Raw genomic sequence first — 22,919 nt, 5'->3', positions numbered from 1 at the left:
GGATTTTAAAAAATCTTTTAGGACATAATAACACAAACACCAGTAAATATTACCTTTGTGAGTATTTGTTGTGTCAGAGGGATGTTATGAATTCTTACTAACTAGAACTATATATAACTTGCTGTTATTACAGTTTTTTCTACCTGAGAAATACTTCCTGAAACATTCTGAAAATTATTGCAATTTAGAATGCTTTTATTAATGTTTATAGATTAGTGAATGCCCTCTATCCACAAGGCTTACATTTGTATTTTTAAAGTCACAAAATCTGCTAAATAAACAGCAAAACACATGCTTCCTTTGCAATTTTTATTGTTCTTGTTCATTTAATTACATTGTTAAGTCTATACATGAACTATCATCTGTCCTGACAACTCCTGTACAGAGGCTCAAAGTGTTTGAAATGAAATAAATAAGACATTATAACCTCCCAAGAAAAACTATCCTATCGGTCATAAATTCAGTCACCAAAAATGGCCTGTACTTATATTTGAGTGACAGTCACCATGTAGCGCCCGTAGTTATTATGTTCAGATGCCTGCATAAGGTGACTTCCTTATTAGGAGGAAGCGGGTTGGGTGGATTGCTATAGTTAGCCAGATGGCAAGCAGGAGACTGCTGTTTTCTTCCCATTTCCAACTACAAGTCAGGACATTAAAAAAAAAAATGTAATATGATGTTTACTGTTGCCATGACGACGAAGGTTGCTTTAAGGAACTTTTTAAGGAACTTTTAAGGTTACTACTTCCTTAAAGGAACTTTGTCACAGGGGAACAAGACGAACTGGAACAGAGGGAAGGGAACACTAAGACTATATACTCTAGGGGAGGGGAGACAATGGCCCAATCCCAATGTCCCCCCTAAACCCTAAGCCCTGAACCCTCACAGACTTAATTGATGTCACCTGGTAAGTGCTTGAGTGTGAGAGGGTACAAGGGCTCAAAATGGTTTAAGTACAAGTCTTGTGGAGAACAGGTTTTACCTGATGTCCACAGGGATGCAAATTGTACACAAACATAGACAGTGTAAACTCTGTCTGGGGTTTGAATATTATAATAATAATGAGAATATTCAATATAAATGGGGCAAAATCATTGCTGACGTTGTAATACTAACTCAGGGTGTAAAAAGTATTTTACAATAAGCTTCACAAATTCAATTTTTGAGGATACAAACATATGTGTGTTTGAAATGTAGCTAAATTATTGAATAATTCAGTTTATTCTCCTCATACTGTGAGTGGATATAGCCTTTTGTAATTACATCTTCTGCTTTTCGGACAGTCAAAAATCTGTCATGTCTGTTTGTTTTGCGTTACAGTAAATGACCCCTCTCACATATGGACTTTTTCCTCATCATCAGCAGGTCCATTCGTGATAACAAAAACTTTTGCATTTTAATATTTAAATGCTGACGTTCAGGTGACTACAAGAGATCACAGTGTTAGTAGAGAGTGCAATATGTTATTGAGAGCAGTCTACAACAGCAGATCAAGCAGAGACATCTGAGTGAAGCGAGGAGAAAAGAAATCACCAGATGTAAGTTACATCTTTTGAGATTTCATGTTTGTGTGTATTTTACTTCTATCCAACAGTATATAAAATTTAGACTGCTAATTTAGATTTTTAATTCTTTCTAATTTAAATTAGATACTTTGGAAAATTTGATATTTTAAATCTTTACATGTTCACCATTTTACTAAGTACACACAGTAATAGGAACGCTTGGCATTATAAGGTAATCACACACACACACAACCCCAAGAATAAATATGACCTTTGCTTATTTTGTTGACATAGTGTCCAAAGGTTTGGGAGCATAATTGAAAAAAGCTGCATCTCCAATTTTCTTTTGTGTAGCTTTGTGGATCTCAAGCAGTCCTGCAGAGGAAGATCTAAGGGCTCGTGAGGGAGCATAAGGTATCAAGGAGTCTGATGTAGCTTGGCCCTGATCCATTGAGAGCTTTATAAACGAGTAACATTATGTTAAAATTGGTTGAGATTAGGTCTTTACAGATTGTAGAGACACAGCACTGTAGGTAACTCTCCTCTTTAGTAGCCAATAACTAAAGAACAGTGATACCTTTTCTTTCTGCTTGTTAACAGTCAACAACCTCAAGTGAGACCAACACAATAAACAGTTCAATTTGTGAGTGAAATGTCTGAAAGAGAGGGTCACTGAAAATAATTCATGTTTTAAGCAGTTTGCTCAGGTAGTATTTTGTGTAATGTACATTTTATCTGCTTGTGACATCTTTGTTTTCCATCACATTAGAATACTTCTGTCCACAACGACAAGGACTTACTGTTGTTAACAATGGACACATTCCTGGCAGTGATAAAGATCTGACACCTCCACATTTTAATATTCAAAAGCTGATGTTAATGTAGCAACCAGAGAATATTAACAGGACTAATACTATTGTATACATAATAGTCTATGTCAGCACAGAGGGGAGAGACATCAGAGCAGAGTGAATCTGAGAGCAGGAATCAGAAAATGTAAGTTAAGACTCTGTATCATGTCAAATCAAAGTCTTCTTTGAGTTATTCTGAATTTTGTGTTTTCAAGTGATTTGAAAAACTTTTTTTCTTTTAAATCATGTGATGTTCAGTATTTTTGCCTCAGGTAGACTCAAAGACAAAAATTCAGTAAATATGTGAAGCTTACTGCGTAATGTTAAGTTTTGGTTGACACGGTGCCAGAGGGGTATTTTGAATTAAATGTAATATAACTCAATGTTTTAATTGAATTTTCACTTTAAAAAATGTCTTATGAAACTCAAAGTAATAAAAACTAACATACATCACTAAATGTGCCAATTATAAGAAATACATTTTCTTAAATAGGTAATGAAATTTTAAAAGGGAATTGCAAAATTTAAATTTAAAAGGTTTATACATTTAACTTCTTGGTTCCTCAGATCATCAAGCATGTCTTTTAAATGTATCTAGAATTAAATCAGGTGAAGGTGCATTTAGTCACTATGATGCTGTTCTCTGGAACAAACCTGATGCCTGATGACCTGATATCTGCTACAACTGTATCTTCTTTTAAAGCAGTCTTAAAATATTGCTTTTTTTCTCAGACTTTTGTGAGTGTGTGTGTGTGTGTGTGTGTGTGTGTGTGTGTGTGTGTGTGTGTGTGTTTGTCTTTGTGCACGTCTGCTGTCGTCCATGGGTGAGTGCTGTTGTAGGAATAGGACAACATTTGTAAAAAGCTGTACTTTATGTGTGTTCATTTTATGGGTAGCTGAAAGGTTATTTTATTTATATGGAGTATTTTATTATATATGTGTTTTCTATCTCATCTGTTTATTGTTTTCTGTCTTTTACTGTAAAGCATATTGAGCTTACCTGTGTGTGAAATGTGCTTTATGAATACAATTGATTTGACTTGACTTTTCATCATTCCATTTACCAAAGTGCCTGCTGATCATATTCTGTCTCACAATTCATTCATCTCCTGCTTTAACATTTACAGTTTCCATTTTAAGATGTTTAAGCAATGTGCCACCTAAATATTACAGTAACTTAACCCACAGAACAACAGCTGCAGCATCCTCACCATTACCACTACCATCATCCTATTCATCACTAACATCCTTTATATTATATCTATATTTGTACATCAAATCTTACACTTTGATGGGTTTTGATGGGGTTTCTGAATGTGAACCACTGTTGTATCTGGTTTGATTATGATTTGCACATTTTCCACTGTATTCCTCTTTCTTATTAGACTTCTGCACAAGCCATGCGTGAGGGGAGAACTACAGTTTATTTAGCCTGAGCTTACAGTGTGTATTTATGCCAATGGAGACAAGCTGTTAAACTCACCGTGTTAAAATATCAGTTTCATCTAACAGGGCAAAGATGCAGTGGAGTCTGTTTCTGCTCATTCTGATGGGTAAGTGGATCATTGTAAAATGTAAACATAAAACAGACAAAACAGACACTGTTATTGACCCTTCCCACCCTCACCCACACAAAGAAAACACACACACACACACACACACATACACACACAAGTAAATGAGCTCAATCCCATTAAATTAAAAGGATGGTGTAAGTAGTGGGTGTGAGCTGGGATTTTGTTTTATTTATGAAATGCTTGCTATTCTTCAGCTCCAACAATGCAGTATTTTCTCTGTTTTTAGGTTCCTTTTTAACATGTCAACTATATGAGTACCACTTTATTGAAAAGCAAAAGACCTGGTATGATGCCCAGAAGTACTGCAAAGAGAAATATACAGATCTGGCCACAGTGTATGACATGACAGACGTGAGGAGACTCTGTAAGTTCAAAGAGAATCAACAGGAAGCCTGGATTGGACTGCACAACATGCCAGGCACAGGAAACATAGAGTGGTACCCGTCTTCAGTGGAGAACAATGAACATGGGCCAATAGGGAGTCGTGGACAAGAAAATGATGAGAGATGTTTGCGGATAAAGCTACATGATGGTCACTTAGACTGGGTGGCGCTCCCTTGTACTCAGTCTTATAGGTCTATCTGCCATGATGGTGAGAATAGTTGTGATCCTATTTTGTACATCTTTGTTTTCTAACAGTTGCACTATATATGGATGTATCTCTTTGCATGAAAATGATTTAAAACTACATGACAACCTGAGCTTGTGTGTTTCAAAAATCATTCCAAAACCATGTGTATGTGAGTTGTTGTTTTTTTTTTTTTTTTAATCAAGAATGTAAGATTAATCGGTAAGTTTGGTGAGACACTGCCACTAACTCCTTTAACTGTATTCTAATCAATTTCACTTGTGATTGAAAGAATAATGAGATCAAAAGAACCACTCTCATGTTTGTACAATAAATACAAAGCCGCCAGTTAGCTCAGTTTAGCTTCGGAAGCCCAGAAACAGTGAGAAACAGCTATTTTGGCTCTGTTCAAAGGTAACAAAATCCACCTACCAGCACCTCTAAAGCTCACTAATTAACATGTTACATCTCATTTGTTTAATTCATACAAAACTGAAGTGTAAAAACAATAATTTGTTCTTTTATGAAGGGTTATGTGCTGGACTGTTTCTTGACTGGATACAGTTGCCAGGTAACCAGCAGGGACTCCAGGAAGTCAATGCTCAAGAAATAGTCTGTTTCCAGTCTTTTGCTAAACTAAGCTAAGCAGCTGCTGACAGTAGCTTTACATTCACCGAACAAACATGAGAGTGATATCAGACATAAAGCAAAGAAACATGTGTCTCAAAATGTTTATCTGTTCCTTTAAGTAATCCATCATTCTGTACCTCACACACCTCTAGAAAATCTCTGAACTGCACTAATCAAGTAAATTGAATCCATTACTTTGCTTTACATTACTGAATAAATGTGTATTTCATAAAAAGACAGAATATTAGATGATGCAAGTTTTTCTGTTTACTCCACAGGAAAGAATCCACACGAAAAATTTAATTTGATTAAAGAAAAGAAGACGTGGCCAGAGGCTCAGAGCTACTGCAGAAAAAATCACACGGACCTGGTCAGTGGACTCAACCAGCTACAAGACAAAGAGCTAATAAGAGAGATACAAAAAGATCCTTCCAGTTGGTATTGGGTCGGAGACACCTGGAGGTGGTCAGATCAGAGTCCTTTCTCTTTCAGACACTGGGATCACAGCTATTCTGACATTTTGAGACCTAAGCCAGACAAAAAGAAATGTGCAGTGACCACGTTGGATGAAACAGGCAGTTGGAAGACTAAAAACTGTGATGAAGAAAAATCCTTTTTCTGCTATGACGGTGGGTTTTCATAGTTTGCTCCATGGGAACAGCACTGGAAACAGTCTGAAGATCAAGCTGGATTTATTGATTTATTCATTTATTTTACATCTAGATTCTGTAGTCTATGTATTCTTACCTCACAGCTACATGTACATGAACTAAATCTGTTTTGCTTTTGTTTTTTTACAATGATTGGTTTCTTAAATTGTGCAGCTTTCATTTTGTCAAGTCTTGTTTACATCAGAGACCTTGTGTTTATCAGAGATGCTGCTAGCTCTAAAATGATTCACATACTGTGATTTTTTTAGGATTAAAAAGGTCAAATTTAAAGATATTTAACTTTGACACCAAACATAATATCAGTGACTACAACCTACTTCTTTAATATTAGCTTTTGAAAATCCTTATTGGAGCCCAGAGTCCTCAACAATGAACCAAACAAAGCTACTAGTATGATCCTGTGTTTGTCTCAATGTCTTCCATGACAGATAAAGTGATCCTGATCAAACAAAACAAGACCTGGGAGGAGGCCTTGTATTACTGCAGAAAGAACCATCATGACCTGGTCTCTATCACTAACCTTCACCAGCAGAGATTGGTCGAAGAGAGAGCCAAGAAGGCTGACAGTCCTTTCGTCTGGCTGGGACTACGCTACACCTGCACTCTGGATTTCTGGTTCTGGGTCAGTGACGAGGTCGTCTCTTATAAGAACTGGGCCTCAGATGGACAGAAGGATGAGTGTGACATGTCTGGAGCCATGGACAGAGGAGGACAACATCAGTGGATCAGTCAGCATGATAATAAGAAGTATAATTTCATCTGTTCCAAGTTTTAAAACCTTTGATTTTCATTTACTCACTTTGTTTGGTTGTGTATTTTTCTTGAACAATTTTATATTATTACTGTTCCATTGCTTCATTCAGTTTTAGAGAAAGTACAACACTAAAGTCAATTACAAGTACTGCAGGATTACTAAACTTCATCTGTGCTCTTTAGTAAGTTGTGAAATGAAATGTAAAACAAAAAATTAGATGTTGCACTGAATGACTACTAAGAATGTTCACATTTCAGTAGCTGCCTGGACAATTATTATTAATATGAATATATATTTTTCTGTCTCCTTGTCCTGATTCAGGAACATCTGAACTCTCTTTGTCATGCTCGATGACATATAACTACATTGTTTATCCATGAGGATTTTATTACATTTTTCTTTTAAAGTGTGGGCTTTTTATTTATTTTTTGCGGCTATATTTTCCATCCCATCAGGGTGGTAGTATGTATACAAGAGGAAATAGAAATAAATATACCAGTCCATACTGGTGTGCTGTAGTAAATATCTCATATACTCACTCTGGAATATTTTATCTTAATTTTTAAAGTTTTGGTTAAGATCTGGTGACGGTGACAAAATGTAAAATCATATTTCTTTGAGTTTTATGTAAACAGATCATTGATTTATTTGATGCTCAATAAACTGTTAAACTACGTAGTGTTTTTTTCTTTTTTATGTTCAACCAGTGATGCCTGATTTTAGAATGAAAATGCAGACCATAATGTACAGTGTGAAAGCACTTGTTAAAGAAAACCATCACAATAGAACTTAGCAAAGAGTAACATTAATGACTGCAAAACAAAAAAAAACAACAACAACAATCCCAAACATGTCTGGACATGTTCTGAAACTGATTTACATATAATTCAGTTGTTTTTAAATCTTTCTAGGTGTCATTCTTAAATGATGGTCGATTAAGAGAAGTGGTGGAAGACCTACACAGATCCTTTATTTAAGTAAAAGCACCAGGACCAAATAAAAACACTCCATTAGCAGTAAAAGTTCTTCATTAGTAAAGGTATGAACAAAATGTACTTAAATTATCAAAAGTAAAAGTTTGTTTAACAGAATAATGGCCCTGGTTGTTACTTATACAATATATTATTATAGATTGTTTTTACTGGTGCATCAGTGTTTATGCAGCATTTTACTGTTGTAGCTAGTTGAGCTATTTTTTTATGTCTATGTGTATATTTTAGTTCAATGGCTCCAGGTAGTGAAATGATTAACTAGCATAAGAAATAAGAATGAGAAAGTTCTGCTATGTCTGTTCATCTGTTTGGACTTTCTACTAATTGTTACTGTTTCTGTGAAATATTGGAAAATTACACCAAGGCACAACATCAGCAACAACCATCAGCAGCTGCCAGCAGCGCTTCACTCTAACATGTTCAGACTTGTATTTGTTTGCCCGAATAAAAATACATTATTCTGCAAAGCACAAATAGTGTTTTTTTTTACCAATATTTCTTGCATACAAATATTTTTTAAAATGATCTGTTTTTGCGGGAAAAAAAAGAAAAAACATGTCAAATATCACCACGCAGGTCGGTTACATCGCTATCTCAGTCTCTCTCCTCTGCTCCGCGGTTACGTCTATCAGCGGGTCTAAACGAGGGGAGTCACATCCACCTGCTGCATGAGGCACATTTCCTAACTTGGACATCACTCCCTGAGTTGGGGGTGTTGCCTAGAGATAAAGTTGAGCTACTGCCCTGCTCCAAAGGGACTCTCCATAACCTGTTGTTCCCCTTCTCCTTTTCACAAAGTTAGGTTGTAAAAAGTAAACAATAAATAAAAAGTAGAAAGCAATAATTTGCCTTTGAAGTTCTTCCCTACCTGTTACACGCTGTGCTTTATCTGTGTTATGGGTGTATAAATAGGTCGTCTATGATCTGGGACACTCTAGTTCGAGACCCGAAATTATTTGTACAAATACAAATCATTTTGCTGCCTCAACAAAAACAGATACAAATACAACTACTGGGCCCTCTGCACATCCCTAATGCACACACACACACACACACACACACACACAAAGGACTCCCACTCACATGAAGAGACAATGCAAAAAGAGGTTTCTAAAGTAAAGATGCATTTTTATGACAATTTTACAACCAATGCATGCAACGTGTTGATGTAGTACAAATAATGCTCCTCTCTAAGACTGTGTGTGATCTCATACTGTAGATACAACTCACTAGCTTGATTCATAAAACAGCTGGACTGCTCACTCTGCTTATCACATAAAATAACCAAGTTAGTGAGCTCAGTCTCATTAAATTAAAAGGATGGTGTAAGTAGTGGGTGTGACTTTGGATTTTGCTTTATTTATGATATGCTTGAAATTCTTCAACTCCAACAATGCAGTATCTTCTCTGGTTTTAGGTTCCTTCTTCATTTGTCTATGTATATTATATTATATGAGTACCACTTTATTAGAGAGAAAAAGACCTGGAATGACGCCCAGATGTAATGCAGAGAGAACTATACAGACCTGGCCACAGTGTATAACATGACAGACGTGAGGAGACTCCGTAACTCTACAGAGAATCCACAGGAAGCCTGGATTGGGCTGCACAACCCACCGGGCACAAGAAACTGGCACCAGTCTCTGCCAGGGCTGAAGTACAATGCAAGTGAGGCAATCATTTGTTGGAAATGATGAGAGCTATGTGCTGATAATTAAACATAATAGTCACTTATACTTGGTGGTTATCCCTTGTACTGAGAAACATGGATTTATCTGCTATGATGGTGAGAATAGTTATGGGCCTCTTATGTACATTTTGGTTTTCTAACAGTTGCACTATATATGGATGTATCTCTTTGGATGAAAATGATTTAAAACTACATAACTACCTGTGCTTCTGTGTCTCAAAAATCATTCTAAAGCCATATGTATGTGACTTTTGTTTTGTCAAGAACATGAGATTAATTTGTAAGTTTGGTGAGATACTTCCACTTGCTTCTTTAACTGTATTTTAATCAATTTCACTTGTGATTGAAAGAATAATGAGATCAAAAGAACCACTCTCATGTTTGTACAATAAATACAAAGCAGCCAGTTAGCTCAGCTTAGCTTAGCAAGACTGGAACCATTGAGAAACAGCTATTCTGGCTCTGTTCAAAGGTAACAATTAAAATGTTACATCTCATTTGTTTAATCCGTACAAAACTGAAGTGTAAAACCAATAATTTGTTCTTTTATGAGGGGTTATGTGCTGGACTGTTTCTTTACTGGGAGCAGTTGCCAGGCAACCAGCAGAGACTCCAGGAAGTTAATGCTCAAGAAATAGTCTGGCCCATAACATCCCCACAAAAAACCCTCAGTGTCACTCTGAGAGAAGTATCACTTCTCAGTGTTTTTGTATGGGATAAACAAACAAGATATAAAATATTAATTAGTGAGCTTTAGATGTGTTAGTAGGCAGATTTTGTTACTGTTTCCAGTCTTTAGTTTGTGTACCTAAAACTGTGGAAGTGTCTATGTGGCCAGATAAAACTTAATATTTGCACCTGTCTAAAAAAGCCTGTTTTTGAAACAAACTGAACTGTATGTTTAAACCAGTGAAATTATTAGAGTATGTCAACATATATTTTTTCACATGGTTCAAAAAGGTTAGGACCACGTGACTCCGTACATCTCAGTAGGTTGTTAAGACTTGGAGATCCAGATCTGACTCTCAATCTTGAATTCATTTTGTCCCACATTTCCAGTGTATTTGCTTCAAATAATCATAATAATCATGATCACTTGGTGATCATTTAAAGATCTCCTCCACACATGTATAAGGGATACAAAAATACTCTGCTTGGAACAATAATGTTTGTCAGAAAAAAGTATAATTACAATGTTAAAATCCTTAAAATGGCGTCTCCTCCTTCTCCCTCATTAAAATTTCCAGAATCTATGAATATACAAATTAAATGTTTTTCAATACTTTAACTGCTGTATACAAGATATCTCCTACCTCACTGTAAAGTCCATTCTCAGTGTTTGTGCACTGCAAGTTGAATACTGGACCATAGTTGTCTTCCAAAGTAGTTGTGATGTCACAAAATCCTGCTCATAGGCCCACCCCTTAAAGTCAGCAAAGAGAAACTTTCCACTTTTAAGCAGATGAATGTGAAAACAGCCTCCTAGTGACAAACTCTGCACATACGTCATTATGCACAGTAAAGCTCAAACATCCAACTGTAGGAACAGGAAGAAAAACACATTTTTGAGTGAAGGGGGACTTTCATTTATTTGGAAGTCTCCAACTCCACCAGTGTCTTCATCAGTGGGGGCTGGTGACGCAAAAGATTGGAGATTTTTTTGAGAAAAACCAACATGTAATCTTACAACAAACTGCATCATACTATATCATTGTCCCCCACCTGATGAAATCGGATGGGTGGGGGACAATTTTATATGACAATAAAACAATTTCCTACGCTATCAGTTTCTCTATATTTTACCGCTCTTCTTCTCTTACCAGTTTGTCACACTCACGTACGTTACGGTGGTAGAGAATTGGAGATAAAATCTGGAAACTGTCATTGGACCAACGCCATGTCAATATTGCATTCTGGTTGTCGATTGGTTAGTGAGGACGTCCTCCCTTAGAGAGTCATTTTACGTGTCTTGGCCAATCATAGATTAGTATGAAAATAAATGAAGTACATTAAATTGATGTAAGTGATCCCACCCTAAGGAGGACAGCAGGAGTACGTCCCCCTCTGACTCCCACTCCTCACCCACTGCCCCCCACCACCACTTCACACCAGTCTGTGTGAAGTGGTGGTGGTGGTTTATTTCAACCAAATACTCTGTTTTATATTTTGATCTCCCTCTTGCTTCCCAAAAAATAGAGGGGCAACCTCCTCTGCCTCTATGGACCCGCCTCCTCTGGTCTTCATATAACACAGCTACACTCTAACATGTGACTGGTGTTGATCCTGTTCTCCTCTAGTGTTGTCTTGGTCTTTTCTAAAGATAATAAAGCTAAAACGTGTACAGATCTCTCTATAAGTATTATAAGCTGAAGATAACCCGTGCCTGATGTCCACAGGGATGCAAATTGTACACAAACACAGACACAGGAAGATAAAGAGGGATATTAGAGAGAGATTTTACAATGTGAATGTCTTTGTTCACTGTTATGTGACCATGCAAATGTTTATGTGTAATGTTATATAGGTGTGTATAGGAATTACAGAATTTATGGTAACAAAGTAAACAGATCCTGGGCTAATATGACCTTTGACCCAACATTTTCTTACTGTTCCGACTTCCAGGGAGCAGATTCATAACCGGTGGAATATTATCAGTGAATACCTTAAAATCATGTTATTGTTTTCATTCCCTTGAAGTATTCATATTTTTTATTCATGGTGCCCATTGACTGTGTGAGCTCTGTCTGGGGTTTGAATATTATAATAATAATACGAATCATGAATTTATTATTTTACAGTATTTATGTATTAATTTACATATACATGTATGTCTGTCTGTCTGTATCGTCACACACATAAGCTGCATCTGTATATTTGCTGTTGTATTTATATTAACACAATTTTTCAGATACAGTTGCCATAACTGAATCAACACACAAAAACCTAAAGTAGTAGTACACAACAACAATATTGAACTGGTATATATTGCAAATTCATTTGCATTGTTTTTCATGGTCCACTCTCTCTCACTCTCTGTTAAGTGACTCTGAGCGCTAACCCTAACCCTCTTCTCAGAGTCACAACCAGGGGTGTGTGGTCATACATAACTACAGAAATGTGCGGTGACTAATGAAAAGCGCCGCCTGCCAAATTTGTCTGTGTGCCAAAGGGTGTACTTTTGTCTGCCAGACGGCAGTATGTGTGTGATATATTTGGTTTTTCCTGGTGGCCCCTGATTGGTCGACACCACACACTGAAAATAACTGGATCTGGGGCAGAAAGTTTTGCACCCAAGAAATGTGCCAGACTAGGCTATTTTCTACTAGACAACATTTACCCCCTGAAAGCAGGCAAAATGTAATAATTGTAAACGTGAAAGCAGCTGCTAAGTGCTGTTATTCCCTGAGGTTGATGCTATATTTTTCCTTTCATTTGATGTTATATTTTGCATCCTATATAACGTTAAATACGTACTTATCTCTCCAATCTGTGTGGTATACAGTATATTAATATATACAGGCGAAAAACTGGTACAGGCCTGAATGCTCGACCCCTACAGTGAGGGGATCTGGTGGCTCTGTTATGCTGTGGGAAGCATTTTGCTGGCATAGTTTGGGTCCACTTGTCCCCTTAGAGGGAAGGGTCACTGCAAATCAATACAAAGTTGTTCTGAGTGATCACCTTTATCCTATGATGAAACATTTCTATCCTGATGGGAGTGGTCTCTTTCAGGATGACAAGGCCCCAATTCACAGGGCACGAGAGATCACTGAATGGTTTGATGAGTATGAAAATTATGTAAATCATATGCTATGGCCTTCACAGTCACCAGATCTCAACCCAACTGAACACATATGGGAGATTTTGTGTTAGACAGCGCTCTCCACCACCATCATCAAAACACCAAATGAGAGAATATCTTTTTTTAAAAAATGGTATTCATCCCTCCAGAAGAGTTCAGAGACTGTAGAATCAATGCCAAGGCTGAAGAACACCATTTTTGAAAAAAGATATTCTCAGATATTGAGCAGAAAAGGAAGTTTTTACACACAGTATCTGTATTGTTGGAGAAATCTCCTGTGTTAACATCATATGCCAACATAACATGTGATTATGCTTACAGCATAAAATAAATAAAATGATTTGGCATGTAGTCACCCTTTAACTGATATTTAACATTGACATCCAGGTTAACTGACTCCTTTGAGCATAATTGTATCTTATGTTGAAATTCTCACACTAAAGAAACTGAGACGGTTGCAGTGCAAGAGAAAATTCTAAATTAAAAAAAACCTGTGTTGGTTGAAACTGGATCTTTACAGATTGCAGGGCCACAGTGCTGTAGGTAACTCTCCTCTTTAGTAGCCAGTAACTAAAGAACAGTGATACCTTTTCTTTCTGCTTGTTAACAGTCAACAACCTCAAGTGAGACCAACACAATAAATAGTTCAATTTGTGAGTGAAATGTCTGCAAGAGAGGGTCACTGAAAATAATTCATGTTTTAAACAGTTTGTTCAGGTAGTATTTTGTGTAATGTACATTTTATCTACTTGTGGTATCTTTGTTTTCCATTACATTAGAATACCTCTGTCCACAAGGACAAGGACTTACTCTTGTTAACAATGGACAATTCCTGGAAGTAATTAAGATGTGACATTTCCATATTCAAAAGCAGACATTAATGTAGCAACCAGAGAATATGTACAGGATTAACACTATCGTACAACAGTTTCTTTCAGCACAGAAGGGAGAGACATCAGAGCAGAGTGAATCTGAGGAGAGCAGGAATCAGAAAAAGTAAGTTAAGACTCTGTATCATGTCAAATCTAAGTCTTCTTTTAGGTGTTCTGAATTTTGTCTTTTCAAGTGATTTGAACAACTTTTTTTTAATTATGTAGTGTTCAGTATTTTACCTAAGGTAGACTTAAAGACAAAAACACCTGTTACTATATTGCAATCAAGTACAATCCCCCTTCAGTAAATATGTGAAGCTTACTGTGTAATGTAAAGTTTTGGTTGACATGGTGCCAGAGGAGTATTTTGAATTAAATGTAATATAATTTAATGTATTAACTGAATTTTCACTTTCAAACATGTCTTATGAAACTCAAAGTAATGAAAACTAACATAGATCACTAAATGTGCCAATTATAATAATTACATTTTCTTAAATAGGTAATCGAATTTTAAAAGGGAATTGTAAAATTTAAATTTAAAAGGTTTATACATTTAACTTTTTCGTTCCTCAGATCATCAAGCATGTGTCTCTTAAACGTACCGACAGTTAAATCAGGTGAAGGTGCATTAAGTCACTATGATGCTGTTCTCTGAAACAAACCTGATGCCTGATGACCTGATATCTGCTACAACTGTATCTTCTTTTGAAAGCAGTCTCGACACATTGCTTTTTGTGTGTGTGTGTGTGTGTGTGTGTGTGTGTGTGTGTGTGTGTGTGTCTTTGTGCACGTCTGCTGTCGTCCATGAGTGAGTGCTGTTGTAGGAATAGGACAAAGCTTGTAAAAAGCTGTACTTTATATGTGTGTTCATTGTATGGATGGCTGAAAGGTTATTTTATTTATATGGAGTATTTTATTATATATGTGTTTTCTATCTCATCTGTTTATTGTTTTCTGTCTTTTACTGTAAAGCATGTTGAGCTTACCTGTGTGTGAAATGTGCTTTATGAATACAATTGATTTGACTTGACTTTTCATCATTCCATTTACCAAAGTGCCTGCCGATCATATTCTGTCTCACAATTCATTTGTCTCCTGCTTTAATATTTACAGTTTCCATTTAAAGATGTTGAAGCAATGTGCCATCTGACTCATTACAGTAACTTAACCCACAGATCAACAGCTGCAGCATCCTCACCATTACCACTACCATCATCCTATTCATTACTAACATCTTTTATATTATATTTTTATTTGTACATCAAATCTTACACTTTGATGGGGTTTCTGAATGCGAAGCACTGTTGTATCTGGTTTGATTATGATTTGCACATTTTCCACTGTATTCCTCTTTCTTATTAGACTTCTGCACAAGCCATGTGTGAGGGGAGAACTACAGTTTATTTAGCCTGATCTTACAGTGTGTATTTATGCAAATGGAGACAAGCTGTTAAACTCACTGTGTTAAAATATCAGTTTCATCTAACAGGGCAAAGATGCAGTGGAGTCTGTTTCTGCTCATTCTGATGGGTAAGTGGATCATTGTAAAATGTAAACGTAAAACAGACAAAACAGACACTGTTACTGACCCTTCCCATCCTCACCCACACAAAGAAAACACACACACACACACACACACACACACACACACACACACACACACACAAGTAAATGAGCTCAGTCCCATTAAATTAAAAGGATGGTGTAAGTAGTGGGTGCGACCTGGGATTTTGTTTTATTTATGAAATGCTTGAAATTATTCAGCTCCAACAATGCAGTATTTTCTCTGGTTTTAGGTTCCTTCTTAACATGTCAACAATATGAGTACCACTTTATTGAAGAGAAAAAGACCTGGTATAACGCCCAGGCATACTGCAGAGAGAAGTATACAGACCTGGCCACAGTGTATAACATAATGGACGTGAGGAGACTCTGTAAGTCTAAAGAGAATCAACAGGAAGCCTGGATTGGGCTGCACAACAAGCCAGGCACAGGAACTGCCATGTGGCACTGGTCTCTGCCAGGGGTGGAGTACAATGCAACTGAGGCAAAATGGTGTCATGGAGAGTCACATTTTATAAATTATGAGAACTGTGGGTATATGACATCGTATTGCGACCTCAAATGGGAGGTTAGCTTTTGTACTTCGACATACATGACATTTATCTGCTATGATGGTGAGAATACTTTTGAGCCTATTTTGTACATTTTGGTTTTCTAACAGTTGCACTATAGATGGATGTATCTCTTTGGAAGAAAATGATTTAAAAGTACATGACTACCTGAGCTTGTGTGTCTAAAAAATCATTCCAAAGCCAGATGTATGTGAATTTTTTGGTCGAGAATGTAATATTAATTAGTAAGTTTGCTGAGATACTGCCACTTGCTTCATAAACTTTGGACAAAGGTATTCTAATGTAATGGAAAACAAAGATATCACAACATAAAATGTACATAACACAAAATATTACCTGAGCAAACTGCTTAAATTATTTTAAGTGACCCTCTCTTGCTGTGTAGAACCGTGTTCTAATCAATTTCACTTGTGATTGAAAGAATAATGAGATCAAAATAACCACTCTAATGTTTGTACAATAAATACAAAGCAGCCAGTTAGCTCAGCTTTACTTAGCTTAGCAAGACTGGAAACAGTGAGAAACAGCTATTCTAGCTCTGTCCAAAGGTAACAAAATCCACCTACCAGCACATCTAAAGCTCACTAATTAAAACGTTATATCTCATTTGGATTAAACAAACAAGATATAAAATGTTAATTGGTGGGGTTTAGATGTGCTAGTAGGCAGATTTTGTTACTGCTTCCAGTCTTTTACTAAGCTAAGCTAACTAGCTGCTGACAGTAGCTTTACATTCACCAGACAAACATGAGAGTGATATCAGCAATAAAGCAAAGAAACGTGTTTCCCAAAATGTTTAACTATTCCTTTAAGTAATCCATCATTTTGTACGTCTCACACACTTTTCACTAATTTCTAGAAAATCTCTTAACTGAACTAATGAAGTAAATTGAATCCATTATTTTGCTTTACGTTACTAAATAAATGTGTATTTCATAAAAAAGACAGAATATTAGATAATAATAAGTTTTTCTGTTTGCTCTACAGAAAAGAAGCCACACAAAAAATTCTATTTGATTAACAAATACACGACGTGGCTAGAGGCTCAGAGCCACTGCAGAGAACATCACACGGACCTGGTCAGCGGGCTCAACCAGTTAGAAGACGAAGAGCTAAAGGAAGAGATAAAAAACACTTATTTCAGAGAATATTGGGTCGGCCTGTTCAGAGATAATTGGATGTGGTCAGATGGGAGTCCGTCCTCTTTCAGACACTGGGATCACATTGGTAATCACCAAACCATACGGAAATGTGCAATGACCATGTTGGATAAAACAGGCAGATGGAAGACTGACGACTGTCGTGAAAAAAAATCCTTCTTCTGCTATGACGGTGGGTTTTCATAGTTTGCTCCATGGGAACAGCACTGGAAACAGTCTGAAGGTCAAGCTGGATTTATTGATTTATTAATTCATTTTACATCTAGATTCTGTAGCCTATGTATTCTTACCTCACAGCTACATGTACATGAACTAAATCTGTTTTTTTGGTTTTTTTACAATGATTAGTTTCTTAAATTGTGCAGCTTTCAGTTTGTTAAGTCTTGTTTACATCAGAGACCTTGTGTTTATCAGAGATGCCACAAGCTCTAAAATAATTTTCATACTTTTCATACATTTTTTTTTTTTTTGGATGAAAAAGGTCAAATTTAAAGATATTTAACTTTGACATCAAACATAATATCAGTGACTACAACCTACTTTTTTAATATTAGCTTTTGAAAATCCTTATTGGAGCCCAGAGTCCTCAACAATGAACCAAACAAAGCTACTAGTATGATCCTGTGTTTGTCTCAATTTCTTCCATGACAGATAAAGTGATCCTGATCAACGAAAACAAGACCTGGGAGGAGGCCTTGTATTACTGCAGAGAGAACCACCGTGACCTGGTCTCCATCACTAACCATCACCAGCAAAGATTGGTCAAAGAGAAAGCCAAGAAGGCTGACAGTCCCTTCGTCTGGCTGGGACTACGCTACACCTGCACTCTGGATTTCTGGTTCTGGGTCAGTGACGAGGTCGTCTCCTATAAGAACTGGGCCTCACCTGGACAGAAGGATGAGTGTGACATGTCTGGAGCCATGGACAGAGGAGGACAACATCAGTGGATCAGTCAGCATGATAATGAGAAGTATAATTTCATCTGTTCCAAGTTTTAAAACCTTTGATTTTCATTTACTCACTTTGTTTGGTTGTGTATTTTTCTTGAACAATTTTATATTATTACTGTTCCATTGCTTCATTCAGTTTTAGAGAAAGTACGACACTAAAGTCAATTACAAGTACTGCAGGATTACTAAACTTCATCTGTGCTCTTTAGTAAGTTGTGAAATGAAATGTAAAACAACAAATTAGATGTTGCACTGCATGACTACTAAGAATGTTCACATTTCAGCAGCTGCCTGGACAATTATTATTAATATGAATATATATTTTTCTGTCTCTTTGTCCTGATTCAGGGACATCTGAGCTCTCTTTGTCATGCTGGATGACATCTCACTACTTTGTTTATCCATGAGGATTTTGTTACATTTTTCTTTTAAAGTGTGGGCTTTTTATTCATCTTTTGAGGCTATATTTTCCATCCCATCAGGGTGGTAGTATGTATACAAGAGGAAATAGAAATAAATATACCAATCCATACTGGTGTGCTGTAGTAAATATCTCATATACTCACTCTGGAATATTTTATCTTCATTTTTAAAGTTTTGGTTAAGATCTGGTGATGGTGACGAAATGTAAAATCATATTTCTTTGAGTTTTATGTAAACAGATACTTGATTTATTTGATGCTCAATAAACTGTTAAACTACATAGTGTATTTTTCTTTTTTATGTTCAACCAGTGATGCCTGATTTTAGAATGAAAATGCAGACCATAATGTACAGTGTGAAAGCACTTGTTAAAGAATACCATCACAATAGAACTTAGCAAAGAGTAAAATTAATGACTGCAAAACAAAAAAAAAAAACAACAACAATCCCAAACATGTCTGGACATGTTCTGAAACTGATTTACATATAATTCAGTTGTTTTTAAATCTTTCTGGGTGTCATTCTTAAATGACGGTCGATTAAGAGAAGTGGTGGAAGACCTACAGAGATCCTTTATTTAAGTAAAAGCACCAGGACCAAATAAAAACACTCCATTAGCAGTAAAAGTTCTTTATTAGTAAAGGTATGAACAAAATGTACTTAAATTATCAAAAGTAAAAGTTTGTTTAACAGAATAATGGCCCTGGTTGTTACTTATACAATATATTATTATAGGTTGTTTTTACTGATGCATCAGTGTTTATGCAGCATTTTACTGTTGTAGCTAGTTGAGCTATTTTTTTATGTCTATGTGTATATTTTAGTTCAATGGCTCCAGGTAGTGAAATGATTAACTAGCATAAGAAATAAGAATGAGAAAGTTCTGCTATGTCTGTTCATCTGTTTGGACTTTCTACTAATTGTTACTGTTTCTGTGAAATATTGGAAAATTACACCTCTATTGGCCTCAAACGATTATTTAAATCTCTGAAGTTTAGAACAGCTAACTACACCTGAAATGTGTCAAGGGCCCCAACAAGATACTGTTTTTTAAGCCGTAAAGTTTAGAAACAACCTGTTTAATCTGTAACAATGTATTGTGTTTTGTAAGCTTATCATACAGCATGTTTTTTCGATGTAAAAGCTTTATATGCAAAGTAGCCTAACAGCTGTCAGATAAATGTGGTGGGTAAAAGTACAATATTTCCCTCTGCAGTGTAGTGAAGTACAATTAGCCTATGGGAATGCTCAAGAAAGTAGGAAGTCATGTTTTTGTTGTTGTTGTCCTTTTAGTTACTGTAAGTTAGGTTTGTTTTTGTTGGTGACACCTTGGGCTATTTATTAAATATGACAGGGCGCACCAAGGCACAACATCAGCAACAACCATCAGCAGCTGCCAGCAGCGCTTCACTCTAACATGTTCAGACTTGTATTTGTTTGCCCGAATAAAAATACATTATTCTGCAAAGCACAAATAGTGTTTTTTTTCAAATAGTTCTTGCATACAAATAAAAGAAAAAACATGTCAAATATCACCACGCAGGTCGGTTACATCGCTATCTCAGTCTCTCTCCTCTGCTCCGCGGTTACGTCTATCAGCAGGTCTCAACGAGGGGAGTCACATCCACCTGCTGCATGAGGCACATTTCCTAACTTGGACATCACTCCCGGAGTTGGGGGTGTTGCCTAGAAATAAAGTTGAGCTACTGACATAGGTGCCCTGCTCCAAAGGGACTTTCCATAACCTGTTGTTCCCCTTCTCCTTTTCACAAAGTTAGGTTGTAAAAAGTAAACAAAAAATAAAAAGTAGAAAGCAATAATGGGCTTTGAAGTTCTTCCCTACATGTTACACGCTGTGCTGTATCTGTGTTATGGATGTATAAATAGGTCGTCTATGATCTGGGAGACTCTAGTTTGAGGACTCCCACTCACATGAAGAGACAATGCAAAAAGAGGTTTTTAAAGTAAAGATGCATTTTTATGACAATTTTACAACCAATGCATGCAACGTGTTGATGTAGTACAAATAATGCTCCTTTCTAAGACTGTGTGTGATCTCATACCGTAGCTACAACTCACTAGTTTGATTCATAAAACAGTTGGTCTGCTCACTCTGCTTATCACTTGAAATAACCAAGTTAGTGAGCTCAGTCTCATTAAATTAAAAGGATGGTGTAAGTAGTGGGTGTGAGCTGGATTTTGCTTTATTTATGATATGCTTGAAATTCTTCAACTCCAACAATGCAGTATCTTCTCTGGTTTTAGGTTCCTTCTTCATTTGTCTATGTATATTATATTATATGAGTACCACTTTATTAGAGAGGAAAAGACCTGGAATGACGCCCAGATGTAATGCAGAGAGAACTATACAGACCTGGCCACAGTGTATAACATGACAGACGTGAGGAGACTCCGTAACTCTACAGAGAATCCACAGGAAGCCTGGATTGGGCTGCACAACCCACCAGGCACAAGAAACTGGCACCAGTCTCTGCCAGGGCTGAAGTACAATGCAAGTGAGGCAATCATTTGTTGGAAATGATGAGAGCTATGTGCTGATAATTAAACATAATAGTCACTTATACTTGGTGGTTATCCCTTGTACTGAGAAACATGGATTTATCTGCTATGATGGTGAGAATAGTTATGGGCCTCTTATGTACATTTTGGTTTTCTAACAGTTGCACTATATATGGATGTATCTCTTTGGATGAAAATGATTTAAAACTACATAACTACCTGAGCTTCTGTGTCTCAAAAATCATTCTATAGCCACATGTATGTGACTTTTGTTTTGTCAAGAACATGAGATTAATTGGTAAGTTTGGTGAGATACTTCCACTTGCTTCTTTAACTGTATTTTAATCAATTTCACTTGTGATTGAAAGAATAATGAGATCAAAAGAACCACTCTCATGTTTGTACAATAAATACAAAGCAGCCAGTTAGCTCAGCTTAGCTTAGCAAGACTGGAACCATTGAGAAACAGCTATTCTGGCTCTGTTCAAAGGTAACAATTAAAATGTTACATCTCATTTGTTTAATCCGTACAAAACTGAAGTGTAAAACCAATAATTTGTTCTTTTATGAGGCGTTATGTGCTGGACTGTTTCTTTACTGGGAGCAGTTGCCAGGCAACCAGCAGAGACTCCAGGAAGTTAATGCTCAAGAAATAGTCTGGCCCATAACATCCCCACAAAAAACCCTCAGTGTCACTCTGAGAGAACTATCACTTCTCAGTGTTTTTGTATGGGATAAACAAACAAGATATAAAATATTAATTAGTGAGCTTTAGATGTGCTAGTAGGCAGATTTTGTTACTGTTTCCAGTCTTTAGTTTGTGTACCTAAAACTGTGGAAGTGTCTATGTGGCCAGATAAAACTTAATATTTGCACCTGTCTAAAAAAGCCTGTTTTTGAAACAAACTGAACTGTTTTTTTTAAACCAGCGAAATTATTAGAGTATGTCAACATATATTTTTTCACATGGTTCAAAAAGGTTAGGACCACATGACTCCGTACATCTCAGTAGGTTGTTAAGACTTGGAGATCCAGATCTGACTCTCAATCTGGAATTCATTTTGTCCCACATTTCCAGTGTATTTGCTTCAAATAATCATAATATGTATAAGGGATACAAAAATACTCTGCTTGGAACAATAATGTTTGTCAGAAAAAAGTATAATTACAATGTTAAAATCCTTAAAATGGCATCTCCTCCTTCTCCCTCATTAAAATTTCCTGAATCTATGAATATGCAAATTAAATGTTTTTCAATAGTTTAACTGCTGTATACAATATATCTCCTACCTCACTGTAAAGTCCATTCTCAGTGTTTGTGCACTGCAAGTTGAATACTGGACCATAGTTGTCTTCCAAAGTAGTTGTGATGTCACAAAATCCTGCTCATAGGCCCACCCCTTAAAGTCAGCAAAGAGAAACTTTCCACTTTTAAGCAGATGAATGTGAAAACAGCCTCCTAGTGACAAACTCTGCACATACGTCATTATGCACAGTAAAGCTCAAACATCCAACTGTAGGAACAGGAAGAAAAACACATTTTTGAGTGAAGGGGGACTTTAATTTATTTGGAAGTCTTCAACTCCACCAGTGTCTTCATCAGTGGGGGCTGGTGACGCAAAAGATTGGAGATTTTTTTGAGAAAAACCAACATGTAATCTTACAACAAACTGCATCATACTATATCATTGTCCCCCACCTGATGAAATCGGAGGGGTGGGGGACAATTTTATATGACAATAAAACAATTTGCTACGCTATCAGTTTCTCTATATTTTACCTCTCTTCTTCTCTTACCAGTTTGTCACACTCACGT

General features: G+C 36.5%; 2 protein-coding genes and 1 long non-coding RNA gene across 3 annotated transcripts; 2 read left to right on the top strand and 1 right to left on the bottom strand.

Annotated features, from left to right (window-relative positions):
• The first annotated feature begins 3,673 nt into the window (after nt 1–3,673).
• Nucleotides 3,674–4,569, top strand: LOC122974472 (L-selectin-like). The gene is made up of 2 exons (XM_044342506.1): nt 3,674–3,909; nt 4,160–4,569. Exons 1-2 carry the CDS (start codon nt 3,876–3,878, stop codon nt 4,567–4,569), a joined length of 444 nt encoding a protein of 147 aa, XP_044198441.1. The 5' UTR covers nt 3,674–3,875.
• An 818-nt stretch (nt 4,570–5,387) lies between these two features.
• LOC122973713 lies at nt 5,388–6,446 on the bottom strand. The gene is made up of 3 exons (XR_006400116.1): nt 6,323–6,446; nt 5,588–5,658; nt 5,388–5,476 (listed from the first exon to the last, which is right to left on the bottom strand). It is a non-coding gene; the product is annotated as an uncharacterized LOC122973713 (long non-coding RNA).
• Nucleotides 6,447–9,047: 2,601 nt separating this feature from the next.
• Nucleotides 9,048–18,786, top strand: LOC122973711 (secretory phospholipase A2 receptor-like). The gene is made up of 3 exons (XM_044341422.1): nt 9,048–9,334; nt 17,038–17,382; nt 17,862–18,786. Exons 1-3 carry the CDS (start codon nt 9,211–9,213, stop codon nt 18,206–18,208), a joined length of 816 nt encoding a protein of 271 aa, XP_044197357.1. The 5' UTR covers nt 9,048–9,210; the 3' UTR covers nt 18,209–18,786.
• The last annotated feature ends 4,133 nt before the right edge of the window (nt 18,787–22,919 follow it).

This window comes from Thunnus albacares, chromosome 22, assembly GCF_914725855.1.
Source record: "Thunnus albacares chromosome 22, fThuAlb1.1, whole genome shotgun sequence".
Taxonomy (NCBI): Eukaryota; Metazoa; Chordata; class Actinopteri; order Scombriformes; family Scombridae; genus Thunnus; species Thunnus albacares.
This window is presented reverse-complemented; position numbering and strand designations above follow the sequence as displayed.

Coding starts and splice junctions, on each gene's coding strand:
- LOC122974472 (XM_044342506.1), top strand. CDS start 3,876: ATGCAGTGGAGTCTGTTTCTGCTCATTCTGATGG. Junction 3,910..4,159: donor GTTTCTGCTCATTCTGATGG/GTAAGTGGATCA, acceptor CTCTGTTTTTAG/GTTCCTTTTTAACATGTCAA.
- LOC122973711 (XM_044341422.1), top strand. CDS start 9,211: ATGCAAGTGAGGCAATCATTTGTTGGAAATGATGAGAGCTATGTGCTG. Junction 9,335..17,037: donor TGGATTTATCTGCTATGATG/GTGAGAATAGTT, acceptor TTTGCTCTACAG/AAAAGAAGCCACACAAAAAA. Junction 17,383..17,861: donor ATCCTTCTTCTGCTATGACG/GTGGGTTTTCAT, acceptor CTTCCATGACAG/ATAAAGTGATCCTGATCAAC.